This window comes from Petaurus breviceps, unplaced genomic scaffold (genome assembly GCF_028583685.1).
Source record: "Petaurus breviceps papuanus isolate PSGF00001 unplaced genomic scaffold, PetGlider_PUasm1.0 186, whole genome shotgun sequence".
NCBI lineage: Eukaryota > Metazoa > Chordata > Mammalia > Diprotodontia > Petauridae > Petaurus > Petaurus breviceps.
In genome coordinates, this window is record NW_027185798.1 from 41,008,365 (window position 1) to 41,023,763 (window position 15,399).

The 15,399-nt window shown below is 39.9% G+C and overlaps 1 protein-coding gene across 1 annotated transcript; it reads right to left on the bottom strand.

The window, feature by feature from the left end:
* Positions 1-201: 201 nt before the first annotated feature.
* Positions 202-3,799, bottom strand: TSHB (thyroid stimulating hormone subunit beta). The gene is made up of 2 exons (XM_069089228.1): positions 3,638-3,799; positions 202-480 (listed from the first exon to the last, which is right to left on the bottom strand). The coding sequence occupies exons 1-2, from the start codon at positions 3,797-3,799 to the stop codon at positions 226-228; spliced, it is 417 nt and encodes a 138-aa protein (XP_068945329.1). The 3' UTR covers positions 202-225.
* Positions 3,800-15,399: the final 11,600 nt, after the last annotated feature.

The following is a 15,399-nucleotide window of genomic DNA, read 5'->3' on the forward strand; positions in this document are numbered from 1 at the left end:
GTCACATAGTAGGTATTTGATAAATGCTTAATCCATCTCCCCCTCCCCCACCAAGAACCTTTTAAGTTCTTTCTTATGTTTCGACATGTTTGGGGAAGAGGGGGGTGAAATAGAAAGTCATACACGATTGTTATGAAATGAAGAAACATTTTAATCACTGGGTGTTCTAAGTTACATTGACATAAGTGAAGTAGAGTTAATATTTAACCATGGATAGCAGATCTCTTAAACAGGAAATCCCACCAAATACGGCTTCTGTGGCTTTGTACAGTAGTTTGTCTTGACACTCTCATGTACACAATCACTGTAGTCTGTGTTACATTTACCACACTTGCAGTTCACAGCAACAGGGTATGAGAAATAGGGGGTGATATGGCGAGGGCAACCTGGCATCACCACTGTCCTGTAAGTGATGTCTTTATATGTACACACATCCTGGGAGAGAGCACTTTTGGGGAGGAACAGCTTACCATTGCTGTCCTGAGGAGAGAATAGAAAGGTGGTCATCACTTAATAGCAGTTTTACAATTTGAGCATAAATGGTGGTAGCAGATTAAAGTAATATAATAATAAATAAATAATAATAGCTAGCATTTATATACCACCTATTATATACCAGTGCTTTACAAATATTATCTCATTTGACCTTCACAGCAACCCTGAGAGGTGTTATTATTATCAACATTTTACAGATGAGGAAACTGAGGCATACAGAGTTTATAGTGACTTGGCCAGGTTCGCACAGCTGGTCTCTGAAGCCAGATTAAAATTAATATCTTCCTGACTCAAGGGGCTAATATAACTAAAAAGGAAAATATTGGATATTGGAGAGGATATGAGAAATCTAGGACATTAATGCCCTGCTGGTGGAGTTATGAACTGATTCAGTCATTCTGGAGAGCAATTTGGAACTATGCCCAAAGAGCAATAAAACTATGCATACCCTTTGATCCAGCAATACTGCTGAGTCTATATCCCAGAGACATCCAAAAAAAGGTAAAAAGACCTAGTTGTACAAAAATATTTATAGCAGCTCTTTTTTTAGTGACTAAGAATTGAAAACTAAAGGGATGCCCATCAAATGGGGAATGGTTAAACAAGTTGTGCTATATGATTTTAATGGAATATTAATTACTGTGCTATAAGAAATGACAAGCAGGATGACTTCAGAAAAACTTGGAAAGACTTATATGAACTGATGCATAGTAAAGTGCACAGAACCAGGAGAATGTTGTATACAGTAATAGCAATATTGTTTGATGAAGAACTATGAATTTTCAGTAATATAGTGATCCAAGACAATCCCAAAGGACTAATGGTGAAGTATATTCTCCTCCAGAGAAAGAACCAATATTAATTGAATACAGACTGAAGCATGCTATTTTGTACTTTCTTTCTTTTTCTTTTATTCAAGACTTCTTGTGCAAAATGACTAATATGGAAATATTTTACTTAATTGCACATGGATAACCTAAGCAATCTGATTGCTTACTGTCTCGGGGGTGGGGGGGAGAGGGAGAGAGGAATAGAATTTGGAACTCAAAACTTTAAATAAAAATGTTAGAAAAGTGGAGAAAAAAATATTTTCCTGACTCCAGGCCTAGCTCTCTATCCACTGTACCACCAAACATCTCTAAATATGAGGAAGCTTAAGACTTTTCCTTTCAGGGGTCATGCCTCAAAATCTGGAAAATATTCCTCAAACCCTCCTCCTCCCCAGCAGCAGTGCTTTTTTATGGGATTTTTTTTATATTACAGACTCCCAGATTGGTAACTTCTCTGCAACTCATAGTCTCAGAGAATGACCTGTGAGCATAAGAAATTTAGTGACTTGCCCAGGGTCACAAAATCAAAATGTGGCAAAGGTAAGACCTGAACCCAGATTGTTGAGACTCTGAGACTCTTAGGACCTAATTAACAGTTATTCAAGCTCCTCATTTCATAGATTGGAGAGCGCATTGCACTAGGAATGAGATCTGGGTTCGATTCTACAATTCACTTAAAAAGTATTTATGTTCCTACTATGATAAACACCATGCCAGATGCAGAAGCAAAAGGCAGAGATGCAAACACAAAAATGAAACCTTACTTGTCTTCTATGAGTTTATAGTCTCCTGGGGACAACACATTACAAAATGTGCATCAACAAATGTCACTTAGTACAAGGTAATTTGAGGCAGGAGAGAATGCTGGAAACTGGGTGTTAGGGTAATTCCGCTATGCAGCATGTTGACAAATCACTTTACCTTTGAGAAGATTAGTTTCCTTATCTGTAAAGTGCAATCACATATGCCTGGCCTACTGCACAAGGTTGTCATAAGGATCCAATGAGAAACTGCATTGTAGGTGCAGACATACTATTATTTCTTCTTTTGTCTTGGCTGTGGGTGGGAGGAAGAAGTCTTCTTGGATCTGTGTTCTCAACAATGTGGGAGAACTCTCAGTGTGGAAATCTCCTCTCTTATATAGAAAGACAACTTCCCTATAACCTCCAGCCTAAGAGAATTAATCAAGGTACTAAAGGGTTAAGTGACTTGACCAATGTGACACATCTAGTCTGTATCGGACTAATTCAGAAAAACCCAGGTTTTTCTCATTTCAAGGGTTCCTTTCCATCCAATATTCCAGGCTGCCCATTATCATCAGCAGCTGCACCACCTCAGTCATCATCATCATCGTCATTGTCATCAGCATCAACACAGTATCATTAATCATATAGCAATAATGAAGGTTAAGAGCTAGGTAGGCCACCCAAACAAGGTTAAAAAACCTAGAGAAGACCCCAGAATATTAGGTTAACTCTGCAGAATATTTATGGAGAAACAAGGATAAGAGTTGGAGAGGAGAAGACTTGGAGATATATGTATCAATGGGATCATGGATCCATTTATAGTTATGCAGGAGCCTAGTTTATGGCAATAGCCATACTCGACACATCCTTCTCAGGATTACAAGAAAGAGTGCTCAATTTGGAGTAAGCAAACCTGGTTTCAAATCCTGGCTCTACTACTTACTATTTATTCTCTGGACCTCAGTTTTCTCATCAGTAAAATGGAGGGGATTGAATGAGATGGTCTCTCTAAAGTCCTTTCTAGTCCTAAATGCTATAAATTTCATCGAAAGTACAAAAATAAATGGAATTCTAGAGTCTTAATGAAGCTCCTGTCTTGAGAGTTCCCAATATAACTCAGTTTTACATTTGAGGAAACCCTAGGCTCAGATTAGTGAAGTCATTCACCCAGGTCACCCAGTTAGCAATTAGTAGTGACACCAAGACGCAGGTAATACCTAATGTAAAATGAATAATATACGCACTGAACTATGATCATTGACAATCATATCTATGTCTTCTACTGGTTGGTTATTGTCCTCGGTTATTGAAGAGGACTAAAATGACATCACTATGCTATATCCAGCCGTAACTGACCAGCCTAATGAGATCACCTATTCGGTGTCCACTGGAAGCAGTAGGGTTGCCATTTCTCCTAAGCCTCCTTCCAAACCAGAGTGAATGCCTAAAATCTGTTGGCTTCTGAAATGTAACATGGACAAATATGACAATATGAAAAAATGGCATTGGTTTCTTTCCCCTCCCCCATATTATTCCTTAAAAGTAGTCAGCTGTGCACTAGCTTACCCGAGTCATGCAGTATCCGGCACAGATGGTGGTGTTGATGGTTAGGCAGTATGAGCACTCTCTCCTTTCAATGTGCATAGTATATTCAGTTGGAACACAAAAAGACATTGTTTGTCCAAACGCAAGGCCAAAAAGTAGACACATCAGGAAAGTAGCAGTCATGCTAAAGACCAAGACAAAAATGTTAAAATTAACCCATTACACAGATTGTCAGCTATATGCAGACACCAATTAGAAGCCACACTGACAGAAAGACTCATGCCAATGGTTAGAAATTTACCGTTAGATGTAGCTACCATCTCTGTCAACCCCAGCTCAGCAGAGTCCTATCACAGAGCAGAACCTGTTGAGTTCTGGGTAATGAAATCCCAAGCCCTAAAGGATGAACTGCAGGAAGGCTCCATGAAGTTATGTGAATGATCAGATAAATGGCAGGTCAGCTTAAGTCAAAGGTTCTTTACCTAAGATCAAAAGACCCCCGTGGGGAGGATACTTTTGAAGGCATCTGTGAATTTGAATGGGAGAAAAATCAATTCTTTATTTCACTAATTTCTAACTTGAAATTTAGCATTTCTTTCAATTACTTTAAGACCTTATTCTGATAAGGGTTTCACCAAAATGCAAAAAGCATCTGTGACCCCCACCCCCACTCCCTAAAAGTAAAAACCTCTCACTTGAGCTGATTTTAAGTGTGAAGCAATTTTGGAGAAAATAATCCAAGTTGTATAACTCTGTGGTGTCACAAGATTGTGGCTCTCTAGTTACCGGTTTGTCAGCTTATTGAACTGCATTTAAAGTCCTGACTCCACCCCTTGCTGGTAGTGAGATCATGGGCAAATTATTTAAATTCTCTGAATCTCATTTTCCTCATGTGTAAAATGGGCATAATGATACTGATAGGATCTTACAAGGCTGTTCTGAGGCTGAAGTGTATATAGTATTTTTGTAAACTTTAAAGGAATATTTTGTCAATCACTTTTATTTTTAAGTAAGGGCAATTTATTCAGTTTTTACAGATGAGGAAACTGAGGCACAGAGAAATTAAGTGACTTGCCCAAGTATGCTAGGCAGAAGGTAAAACTTGAATTCAGGCCTTCTGTCTCCAAATCCATGATTTTCCAAGCCAATGTGTTCGATAAACTCCAATGGCTCCCTATTGCCTTTGAAGATGAAATATAAGTTCCTCTGTTTGCCATTTAAAGTTCTTCAATAACCTTTCCCCATCCCACCTTTTCGGCCTACTCACACATGGCTCTCCTACATATCCTTTATTGACTAGCCATATTGGTCTTCTTGCTGTTCATTACAGGGGGTCCTCCATCTCCCGTCTCCATTCCTTTAACCTTGCAGGTCTCCATGTCTGAAATGCTTTCCTTCCTCACTGCTGTCTCTTAGAGTCCCCAGTTTCCTTCAAGCACCACCACTGTCATGGTGCCTTTTCTGACTCCCCCTCCCCCCAGGCTGATAATGCTTTTCCCAATAAGGGAAAAATAAAATTACCTTATCCTTGCTTTCTGTGTGTTTGGTATATCTTTATATATTCCTGCATGTTGTCTCCCCCATTAGAATGTAAACCAGACAAAGTAATGGAAGTAATGGCAGAACAAGGAACTGTTTCACTTTTGTCTCTTTTCCCAGGGCTTGACACAGTACATTGTGCTGACATACTGTACGCTTTTTACAAGTTGTCGATTGATAGATTGATCCCCTAAGAGATCATTCACACAAGGTTAAAAATGTAAATAGGTTCCAGAAATTTAGATATAGTTGTGGATTCCACAGTCATGATTAGAGGTTAGAGAAGATGGCTGCCTTTTATTTAGCTTTTGATATGACACATGGAGGGTGACCATTCTCTGCCATTGGTGTCGCCATTAGAGACAGATTAAATATGGTACTGAATGTGGTACTGGCCTGATGTAGCATGGCACAAGTGATGTTCTTAAATGAGAGTACTTATGAACGAGAGAGCTCAGTGTCCATCACACATCTTTATGAGATGGATAATGCTATGACCTCATTAATTTAGCTCCACTGATGATGATGTTGCTATTGTTCAGTTGTTTTTTAGTCATGTCCAACTCTTTGTTGGAGTTTTCTTGGCAAAGATATGGGGTGATTTGCCCTTTCCTTCTACAGCTCATTTTACAGATGAGGAAACAAAGGCAAATGGGGTTAAATGACTTGCCCAGGGTCACACAGCTAGTAAGAGTATGAGACCAGATTTGAACTCAGGAAGATGAATCTTCCTGGCTCCAGGCCTGACACTCTGTCTACTGCGCCACCTAACTGCCCCCACTTTTAGTGGCAACTAGTAAATCAATGGAAAACAATGATTTCAAGAATTGCATTAAAAAAATTTATAGACTATGCCAGGGACAGTAACACACCCAGTCAAATATCTTACACTTTCCTTGGAGTAACCTTGTACTTGGAGTAAGACCTGAACTTATGAAATTACTTCAGCACTTTTCTAGCCATCATACTATGGACAAGTTATATAATTTCCGTGAACCTCAGTTTTCCCATTTATAAAGTGGGAATAACAATAATCATGCTACCCATCTGACAATTGTTATGTGAAAATCACTTTGTGAACTATAAAAGTGCTAAATACATGTGAGGTAGGAATCAGTCTTTAAAAAAATTTTTTTAAAAGACAAAGCATAATTAAAATTCAGAATGATTCCCTGAAGCACTGCAAGATCCTTAATCATCAATGAAAGGTTTAGTTCTATTCATTGTGGTCCTTGGTGAACTAATCCATTTTATGAAGATTTTCCAGTAAGATCAGTCAATTAACAAAAGGGAATCTAGAAATCTCTCAGCTAACCAGAAAATTCATTTCACCAAAATACCTCAAGTCCCAAGCAATTCATTAACTTGAGGTGTCGTTCTGTTCAAATTAGATAACAAGTCTTTTCTCTCCAGGAATCATCCATAATGCTTCACAAATATAACACTTCCCTCTATAATGCTGTAAGAAGGGTAAAGAGTACGTACAGACCAGTTGGATTTATCTAGCTATGGAATCATCCAGGAGGATGGAAATTCCTAAGGCTAAGGACTATTTCTCTCTTTTTTCTTCATATTCCCAGTACCTAGCCCAGTGCCTGGCACATAGTTGGTGCTTAACAAATACTGGCTAATTTGTTAATTGATAGAGCAGAGGGGACCGACTGTTCAATGCATTCAGGAGCAAACTACTCCACCCCACTTTTTGATAAGGCTGCTTTATTATGATGCACGGGAAAGAGAAGCAAACTGGGAACTGGGCAACTTGTGACATTTAGTAGAGTGGCCTTGGACAAGTCCCTCAACTTTGCTGGGACTCATAAAATGGGGAGACTGAACTAGAGGGTCTCTAAAGTCACTTCTAATTCTCATTGCAGTAAAAATGTGGCCAACTTGGAAGCAGAAGACTTAAATTTGGATACCAGCTCTGATACTTGCTAGCTATGTATCTGCCATTAATCACTTAAACTCTCTGAGCTTCAATTTCCCCATCAATAAAATGGGGATAGTAATACTTTACATCACAGAGTGTAGCAGGGAAAGTACTTGGTAAACCTTAAAGCACAAGTGTGTGTGAACTGTTATTATTATTATTCTCTCTCTATCAATAAGAGGTGATATGATATTGTGGAAAGAAGGCCCGCCTCTCAGCCAGGAAGACCCAGGTTAAAATTTTACCTCTGACATATGCTCACTGTGTGACCTTGGGGGCAGCTAGGTGGCACAGACCTTGTGATGAGGAGGCCATTTTAAAAAAAATTTGCTGAATCTAAAAGGTCTCTGAATTGAAGAAATTGGTCATTTCTTTTCAAGTGATACCCTACCACTTCCTATATTCCCTTAAAATCTATTGACTATCTTACATTGACATTTCTCCAATCTGTGTCTCTCCTTTGTTATCTGGCATGTTCACGAATATCTTTCTCTATTTTGCCCAGCCATTTGCATATGGGTGGCACTCAAATGTCAATTAATGACATTTATATCACTAAATCTCATAAAGGTTTAGGTAAATAGCATAGAATTATATGAATGCCTTGGCCAAAATCATAATTCATATTTTTACCAAAAGTAACCACAAAGCATGGAAACCTGACAAAGTTGTTGCTGTCATACTGCAGATTTCATTAAAAAACAAAACTAACAAAATGAAAATGAGGAAAGAAAGCTGTCACCATCACCATTCAATGTCATTTATCATTTCATAGACCAACTGATCACTGTCCCAAATGAATCAGGAGGATTTTTTTGTCCTGGTGATGGGTTCCACCTTGCTGGGCCACTAAACACATAACATTACAGTCACTTGACTTTTTAAGTCTGCAAATACACATTTTTACCTTCCTTCCCCATGCTAGCAGATTTCAGTTGCAAAAAGGCTAAAAATTACAAGTGAACAAAATGCACCCTCAAAACAAGTAAGAGGAGGAGAGCTATATTTCAGAAGAACCCTTTTCTGCATGCACACATACCTGACTGCAATGAAGAGAAGGCACAGCAATGAGCCCCACAGAAAGCTCTTGGCTTATTTTGTTCCCTTCAGTATAATTCCCTACTGATTTCCTGTTTATATAACTGCATTAAGTTACCGCTTTCTTATCTGAGATACATCTATTACACATTCATGCTGAACCCTAAAGAGTGTTTAGTCAACCGAGATGATATCTTCCTCTGGAAATGGTGACGTTATTTCAGGATGCATTTGCCTCTCTTCCATTTGAAAACAAAGTGCAAATTTTAAGCATTAGCACTTATTAATTTTTCCAAGTAGAGAACAACCAAGACAATAAAGAAATTAATAACAGAAGTCAGTATTGGAGAGTAGGATTAATTTGGGGACTTGAGTACCCAAAATTTGATCTGGGTACTTATTTGGAGACATGGCTAACCTTGAGTCTTACCTACCAAGCAAAATCAAGCACTATGTGGAAAAGACATCAAATTTACATCTCTTTTTGGGGATAGTGGGGCAGTGGGTAGGGAAGTAGATGGACAGAGACTAGATCTAACTTCATTGTTGTATGGAACTTCCAGTGAGAACATTCCTTCTATCAATTTAGACTGGCATCTCTATAACTTATAGTCTTCATGATTTGCCTGGGTCACTACGGAGCTCAGTAACTGGCCCAGTCAGTTTGTGTCAGAGACAGAACGTGACCTAAGATCTTTCTCCCTCCAAGGTTAGTTCTATCCACTATTCCCCACTGCTTCTCTTATTTACATGTAGCTCAATAAGATGCAATAAGTAGATGCAACTCCATCAAAATTGGTCAAAGCAATTGTTATCTTTGGTGTTTAGGAGACAGTGAAGCAAAAATCACACATGCAGAAATATTGTCTAGCAAACGTAGCAGGTGCCATTCTATATGCAGCACATGGGTTGAGGTGAGCTGAGTTCCTTTGAGATGCTTCTGGTGGATCATGTGTGCTGACTCAGTACCAAAGGACTTGGTGTTCGGGGATGATGAAGCAATCTCCCTTATTGGTTGCTTGGCCCAAATGCCAGAGGCAAGGGGTGTATATGTCAAAGAGGATTAGCCACTGAGCCAGGAAAAAAGATGACTCTCCAGTAGGCTTTGAAGAGGAAGACAACCAGCTAAATGGCTTGGTTTGAACTCTGCCAGCATCCTGCTTTCCTCACAGGATAAGCTCATCACCAGAAAACTCACCATCATGGAGAGTATGGGAGAATATAATAGGAATTATGGGCTACTATAGCACGTTTTAAGTCTTTAACAATGCATACTTATGAATATTTTATGTATTAAGCATTTCTCTTGTGTGAGAAAAATAAATAAACCCTGTCCCACTGAGTACTTTTCTACTCCCTCTGAGGATATCTTAGACATGAGCCAATTATGCTTTAGGTGATTTTCTCTGGGGTTTCACGGTGACAGCATAAAGAACCAAAGACAATGAGAAAAAGGAGGCCCTTTGGCAGCCAGTCTATACAGGATTCAACCTGGTCAATCCATGAACCAGAGCTTGAAACCCGTTGGTGGGGTAGGATGTGCATCCCAGACCATTTGATCCCAGCAGTATCTGTTGCTTCACAAATATGACCAAGTGTTAACCAACTGTGTTGGGCATGATAACCTCATAGGGTTATTAGTGATAATTTACACTTATATAGTACTTCAAGGCTTACAAAACACTTTCCTCACAACAAACCTATGAAGGAATTAGATGCTATTATCACCATCTTTGATGTGAGGAATGGATAAGACAGATAGGGCATTTATTAAGGGCTTACCATGCTCCAGTCACTGTGCTAAGTGCTAGGGATATAAATACAAGCCAGCCTTGTATTCTTGGGAAAGCATGTCATAAACTTTTGGGAAAATATTTTGCACCAATCATTCTTATTGCAACAAATTAGCAACTGTTTCCTTTCTTAAAGTTACTTAAGACTGACTGACTAAATGATCCTCACCTGATAGATAATCTTAGGGTAAGCACACCAGTAGGGGCTCAAACCAATGGCATTAGAGAATTTCCCTTGATCCCTCAGGGTTACCTCTAGCACCCTGAGCTAGCCAAGCCTGGAGGACCTGACTCATCAGTGAGAGTGGGAATTGGGGTCAGGATGTTTGAGGGCTTACAAGGGCTACACTTCTATATGCTTAGCACCATGCTAGACTTTAAGGAGATATGTCGGGAAGATTCCAGGAGACATTTACAATCTGTGGGATGAATAGACACATGTTCAAGTAACAGGGCATGATAAATAAACAAGAGGTCCAAAGAAATTATATAGTTGTTGCTATCTTTGTTGTTATTGTTATTGTATTGTTAATATTATCAGTTTCCTATGTTTGAAGCAAGATCAGAAACCTCTCACTTATTTGAATATTCTCTACCCCCAACCCCTCTGATTTTTGAATAGTAATTTCAAGATCCTTTTTCCTTTCTATTAAATCTTCCTCCTTCCCTTCCCTCATTGCCAACAGCTGTAATAAAGAAGCCTTGAGGGGGCGGCCAGGTAGCACAGCGAGTAAGAGCACCGGCTCCAGTGTTGAGAAGACCTGGATCAAGTCTGGGCTCAGATACTCAGCACCACACCCAGAAATAATAACTGGCCATGTAACCTTGAGCAAGTTACTTAACCCCGATTGCTTAGGGGCGGCCAGGTGGCTCAACTAGTAAGAGCACCGGCTCCAGTGTCGGGATGACCTGGATCAAGTCCGGGCTCAGATACGCAGCACCACACCCAGAAATAATAACTGGCCGTGTAACCTTGAGCAAGTTACTTAACCCCAATTACTTTAAAAAAAAAAAAAAGAAGCCTTGAAGCTTTCTAAAACTAATAAGTACTTAACATCAAGACAGTTATTAGTACTTAACCCAACCAACAAATTCTACCCATGTTTACCCATATTCTTCGTGGGTTATCATTCATTATATCCTTTGGTTGTGTAAAAATTGTCTCTGGGTTTTACAAACAATGATGATGCCTTCTCTCTCGTAGACCCAGAAGCAGGATAACTCAGTAGAAAAAATACTGACTTTGGCATCTGAGAATTTTGGTTTGAATATCAATTCTGTTCCTCACTATCTGAATAACATTGGGGGGCCATCACCAGTCATCTTGACTTTTGTCCTGCTCCTGGACTCCAATGTCTAGAGGACAGAGTGAGGCTGGTGACTTTATGCAGCTATGTAATTATGCTTCAATTCAATTCACTTGCAAGTCAAGACATCATTGTCATGATGACATTGGTCCCCTTCCAGAAGGGAGGAGGAAAAACAATAACAATGAATGACCTTGACCTTGGGCCTTGATCTTTTCCTCTATAACATAAGGAGATTAAATTGGACCATAGAATTTAGAGTTGGCAGCATCTTGGAAAACAAGAGTCTTCTGGGGGGTACAGGAATATCTTTCTTCTGATTTAAGTTTATATGCATATCCATTCTGTGATTTATTTTTCTCTGTGTGGGGGCAGAGTAAAGTGGAGAGTGTCCAACCTGGAGTCAGGAAGACCTGGGCTCAAATTCAGTGTCAGAAATAGCTGTATGATCCTGGGCAAGTCATTTAACCCTGCCTGTTTGCCTCAGTTTCCTCATCTGTAAAATGAGCTGGAGAAATGGCAAACCATTCCAGTATGTCTCCCAAGAAAACCCTAAGGGGGAGCGGGGTCACAAAGAGTCTGACACAATTGAAAACAACTGAACAATAACAATGACAACAACAGAGAAGGAGGGAGGGTGAGACCAGCAGGGGCACTGAAATAGTTCCTTGTTATCTATTTGCTACTTGGAAGGATTTTTTTTCAGGATCACAGGACTATAGAGTGGGAAGGAACTATGAAGTCATACAGTCTAAACTACCCTCATTTCATTTCACAGAAAGGAAACCTGAGACCCTGAAAGGTTAAATAACTTGTCCAGAGTTCCACAGATAGAAAGAAAGTGGTGGAGGATGGATTTAAACCCACGTCCTCTAATTCTAAATCTAGTCCTCTTTCCGTGGCTTTTTTTTTTAAAGGGTATGTACCCAACAGGAGCATTGGCTTTACATTGGAGTGAAGTTTTGTTGCAACTCTACAGGTTGCCATATCTGAACCAGCCACCAGATGGTGCACCAAGCCCTCAGCCACTAATTAAAGTAACAAATGTACAGGAGTGAGCAGGACTTTGCTGTCCTAAGCCCTTAATCCCTTTGCACATGCATGAATGGGATCTGTGGGAACCCTCCAGATCCCACCCTTTCCTTTTAGTGTCTTAGCTCCTTTTCCAACTAGGGATATGAATAACAACGACTCAGGATCTGATCCCCATCCCATGGAGATTCGGTCTGTCCTAACTCAACATGACATTTTCCAGGCACACTTGAATGCCCCTTTACAGAACCAGTCTCAAAGTTTTCGGTGTCTCATTAGGAAGAGAAGGAATATTTTCCCTGCATTTCGCTCACTCCCATTCTGCATCTGCTGATCTGCCTGGTTTCAACTTTGGAGAAGGTGCCCCTCCTAAGTTAAACTCATACCCTCCATGAAGCTAACTCATGACCTGACTGACACCACTTCACTCAGCCTCTCATTCCCACTGATTGGAGGGCTGGCAGGTAGAATACCAAACTCCTCCTAATGCCATACTTTATAAGGGGCAGAAACTGGACTTGTGAACTCACTCCATCCTGCATCTTTTGCTCTTCTTGGTTTCAACTCCATGGAACAAGATGCCTCTGGGTCTGGGTACCCGTTGGTGTCCTCGCACTTCCTGTCTCCTTTTGTTGTGTCTCCCCACTAGATTGTAAGCTCCTTGGGGGCAGGGACTATCTTTCTATTAATTGTATCATGAGCCCTTAGCACAGTGTCTAACACATAGTAGGTGCTTAATAAATGTTGATTGGATTGGATATTATTTCCAACTTTAATAGAAGGGGAAATTATTGGGTCTGATGCTTTAGCAGGTTAACCACCAGGTTTGAGGTTAGATGTCATCCTCAGTGTCTCCTCTGGTAGCTCTGGCATATCCCTCCCATTATAGGATAGGTTGCACGGTCTTCAGCCAAACTGAAATATTAACCACCATTTCCTCCAAGTTCAAGCTGCAAGGTCAAAACCTAGTCATTCCATCCTGCCAAAGTCCACTACTTTATGTCGCTAGGGTCTTCCCAGCTCTTTTTTCTTTTCAGTTGGTTAGTCAATTAGCATTTATTAAACACCTGCTATGTGTCAAACTCTATGTATGCAAGGAAAAGCAAAGCATAGTCCTCATTCTCAAGAAACTCACAATCTAATGGGGGGAGAGGGGATTGACAACATGTAAACAACTATGAACAAACAAGATATATACAGTATAAATCAGGGATAATCAATCTTACCATACAAGAAAGTAGGAAGAGAAGAAGATAAAAGAAGGGGGAGGGGGCAGGGATGATAAAAGGAAGAGCAATTTGGGATAGTTAAAGTCAGAAACAAAAAACTTTTGAGAATGGACAGGGTAAAAGGAAAGAGAGACAGTAGGGTAAACAGGGATGGGAGTAACAGGGAGGATGGAGGGTAATACATGGTTGGTAATCATTACTGTGAAAAAAAATTTTGACAGTAAGTTTCTCTGATAAAGATTTCGTTTCTCAAATATATAGAAAACTGAGTCAAATTTATAGAAATAAGAGTCATTCAAAGGATATAAAAAGGAAATTTTCAGACAAAATCATCAAAGAGCTATCCTTTGTCATATTTTGAAAATGCTCTAAATCACTATTGATGAGAGAAATGCAAATTAAAATAACTCTGAGATACTACCTCACACCTTTCAGGTTGGCTAATGTGACAGAAAAGAAAAATGACAAATTAAAACATTGATATACCGTTGGTGAAATTGAAACTGATTCAACCATTCTGGAGAGCAATTTGGAACTATGACCAAAGGACGGTAAAACTACACATCCCCTTTGACCAAGCAATACTACTACTAGTAGGTCTGTATGCCCGAAAGATTAAAAAAAAAAAAACGAAAAAAAAAGGAAAAGGACCTGTGTGTACAAAAATATTTATAACAGCTCTTTTAGTGGTGGCAAAGAATTGGAAATTGAGGGGATGTTCATCAATTCGGGAATGGCTGAAGAAATTATTGTATATGATTATGATAGAATACAATTGTACTTTAAAAAATGATGAGATATAGGGGCGGCCAGGTGGCTCAGTGAGTGAGAGCAACAGCTCCAGTGTCAGGATGACCTGGATCAAATCCAGGCTCAGATACTCAGCACCACACCCAGAAATAACTGGCCATGTAACCTTGAGCAAGTTACTTAACCCCGATTGCTTTTAAAAAAAAAAAAAAGAAAGAAAGAAACGATGAGATAGATACTCTCAGAAAAAACATGGAAAGACTTATATAAACTGATGCAAAGTGAAATGAGCAGAACCAGAAGAACATTGTACACAGTAACAACAATATTGTATGACCATCTACTATGAATTACTTAGCTATTCTCATCAATACAATGATCCAAGACAATTTTGTAGGACTTGTGATGAAAAATGATGTCCATCTCCAGAGAAAGAACTGGTGGAGCCTGAATAAAAGTCAAAAATATTTCTTCTTTATTTTTCTTGGTGTTTGTGTATGTGTGTTTTCTTTTACAGAATGACTCACATGAAAATGTATTTTGAATGATTATAAATATATAACCTATGTAAAATTGCTTGCCTTCTCAATGAGGGGGGAAAAGGAAAGGGAGAGGGTGGAGTCAAGATGGCAGAGTAGAAACAGGACTTCCTTGTGGCTTCAGCTTCCACCTTCCTCAATTCCTGTAAAAGGGGAATCTGAACAAACTTTGGAGCTACAGAACCCAGAAAATGACAGAGAAGCTAACCTCCCACTGAGGACAGCCTAACAGGCCAGCAGGAATTGGCCAGCGCAACACTCTGGGAACTGAGCCTAGGCGCGCCTGAGCCAGAGGTTTTAGCCCCAGGGTGGTCCTGACCAACCACCTGCTGGAGGGACTTCAGAACACCAGCAGCTGTGGCTGTTTCCAGAATTATCAACACATAGATGCTAAGGACAAAGTAAGAGGTCAGTGCAGTGTGGACGTTGGGACCAGTAGTTGGGAGAGCATCAGCTTTTGCCCCCATGGTGAGAAGCCTCTGAGGGCTGCAGAACAGCCAGCACCATGTTGCAGCTTCAGCTCCTGGCCTGCCGAGTGTAGGGGTCCAAGTGACCAGTCTGAGGGGTAATCGCTCTTGCTTTAACCTGCTTGGATCTGGATTGCAGTGTAGAGTGGAGGTCCTGGG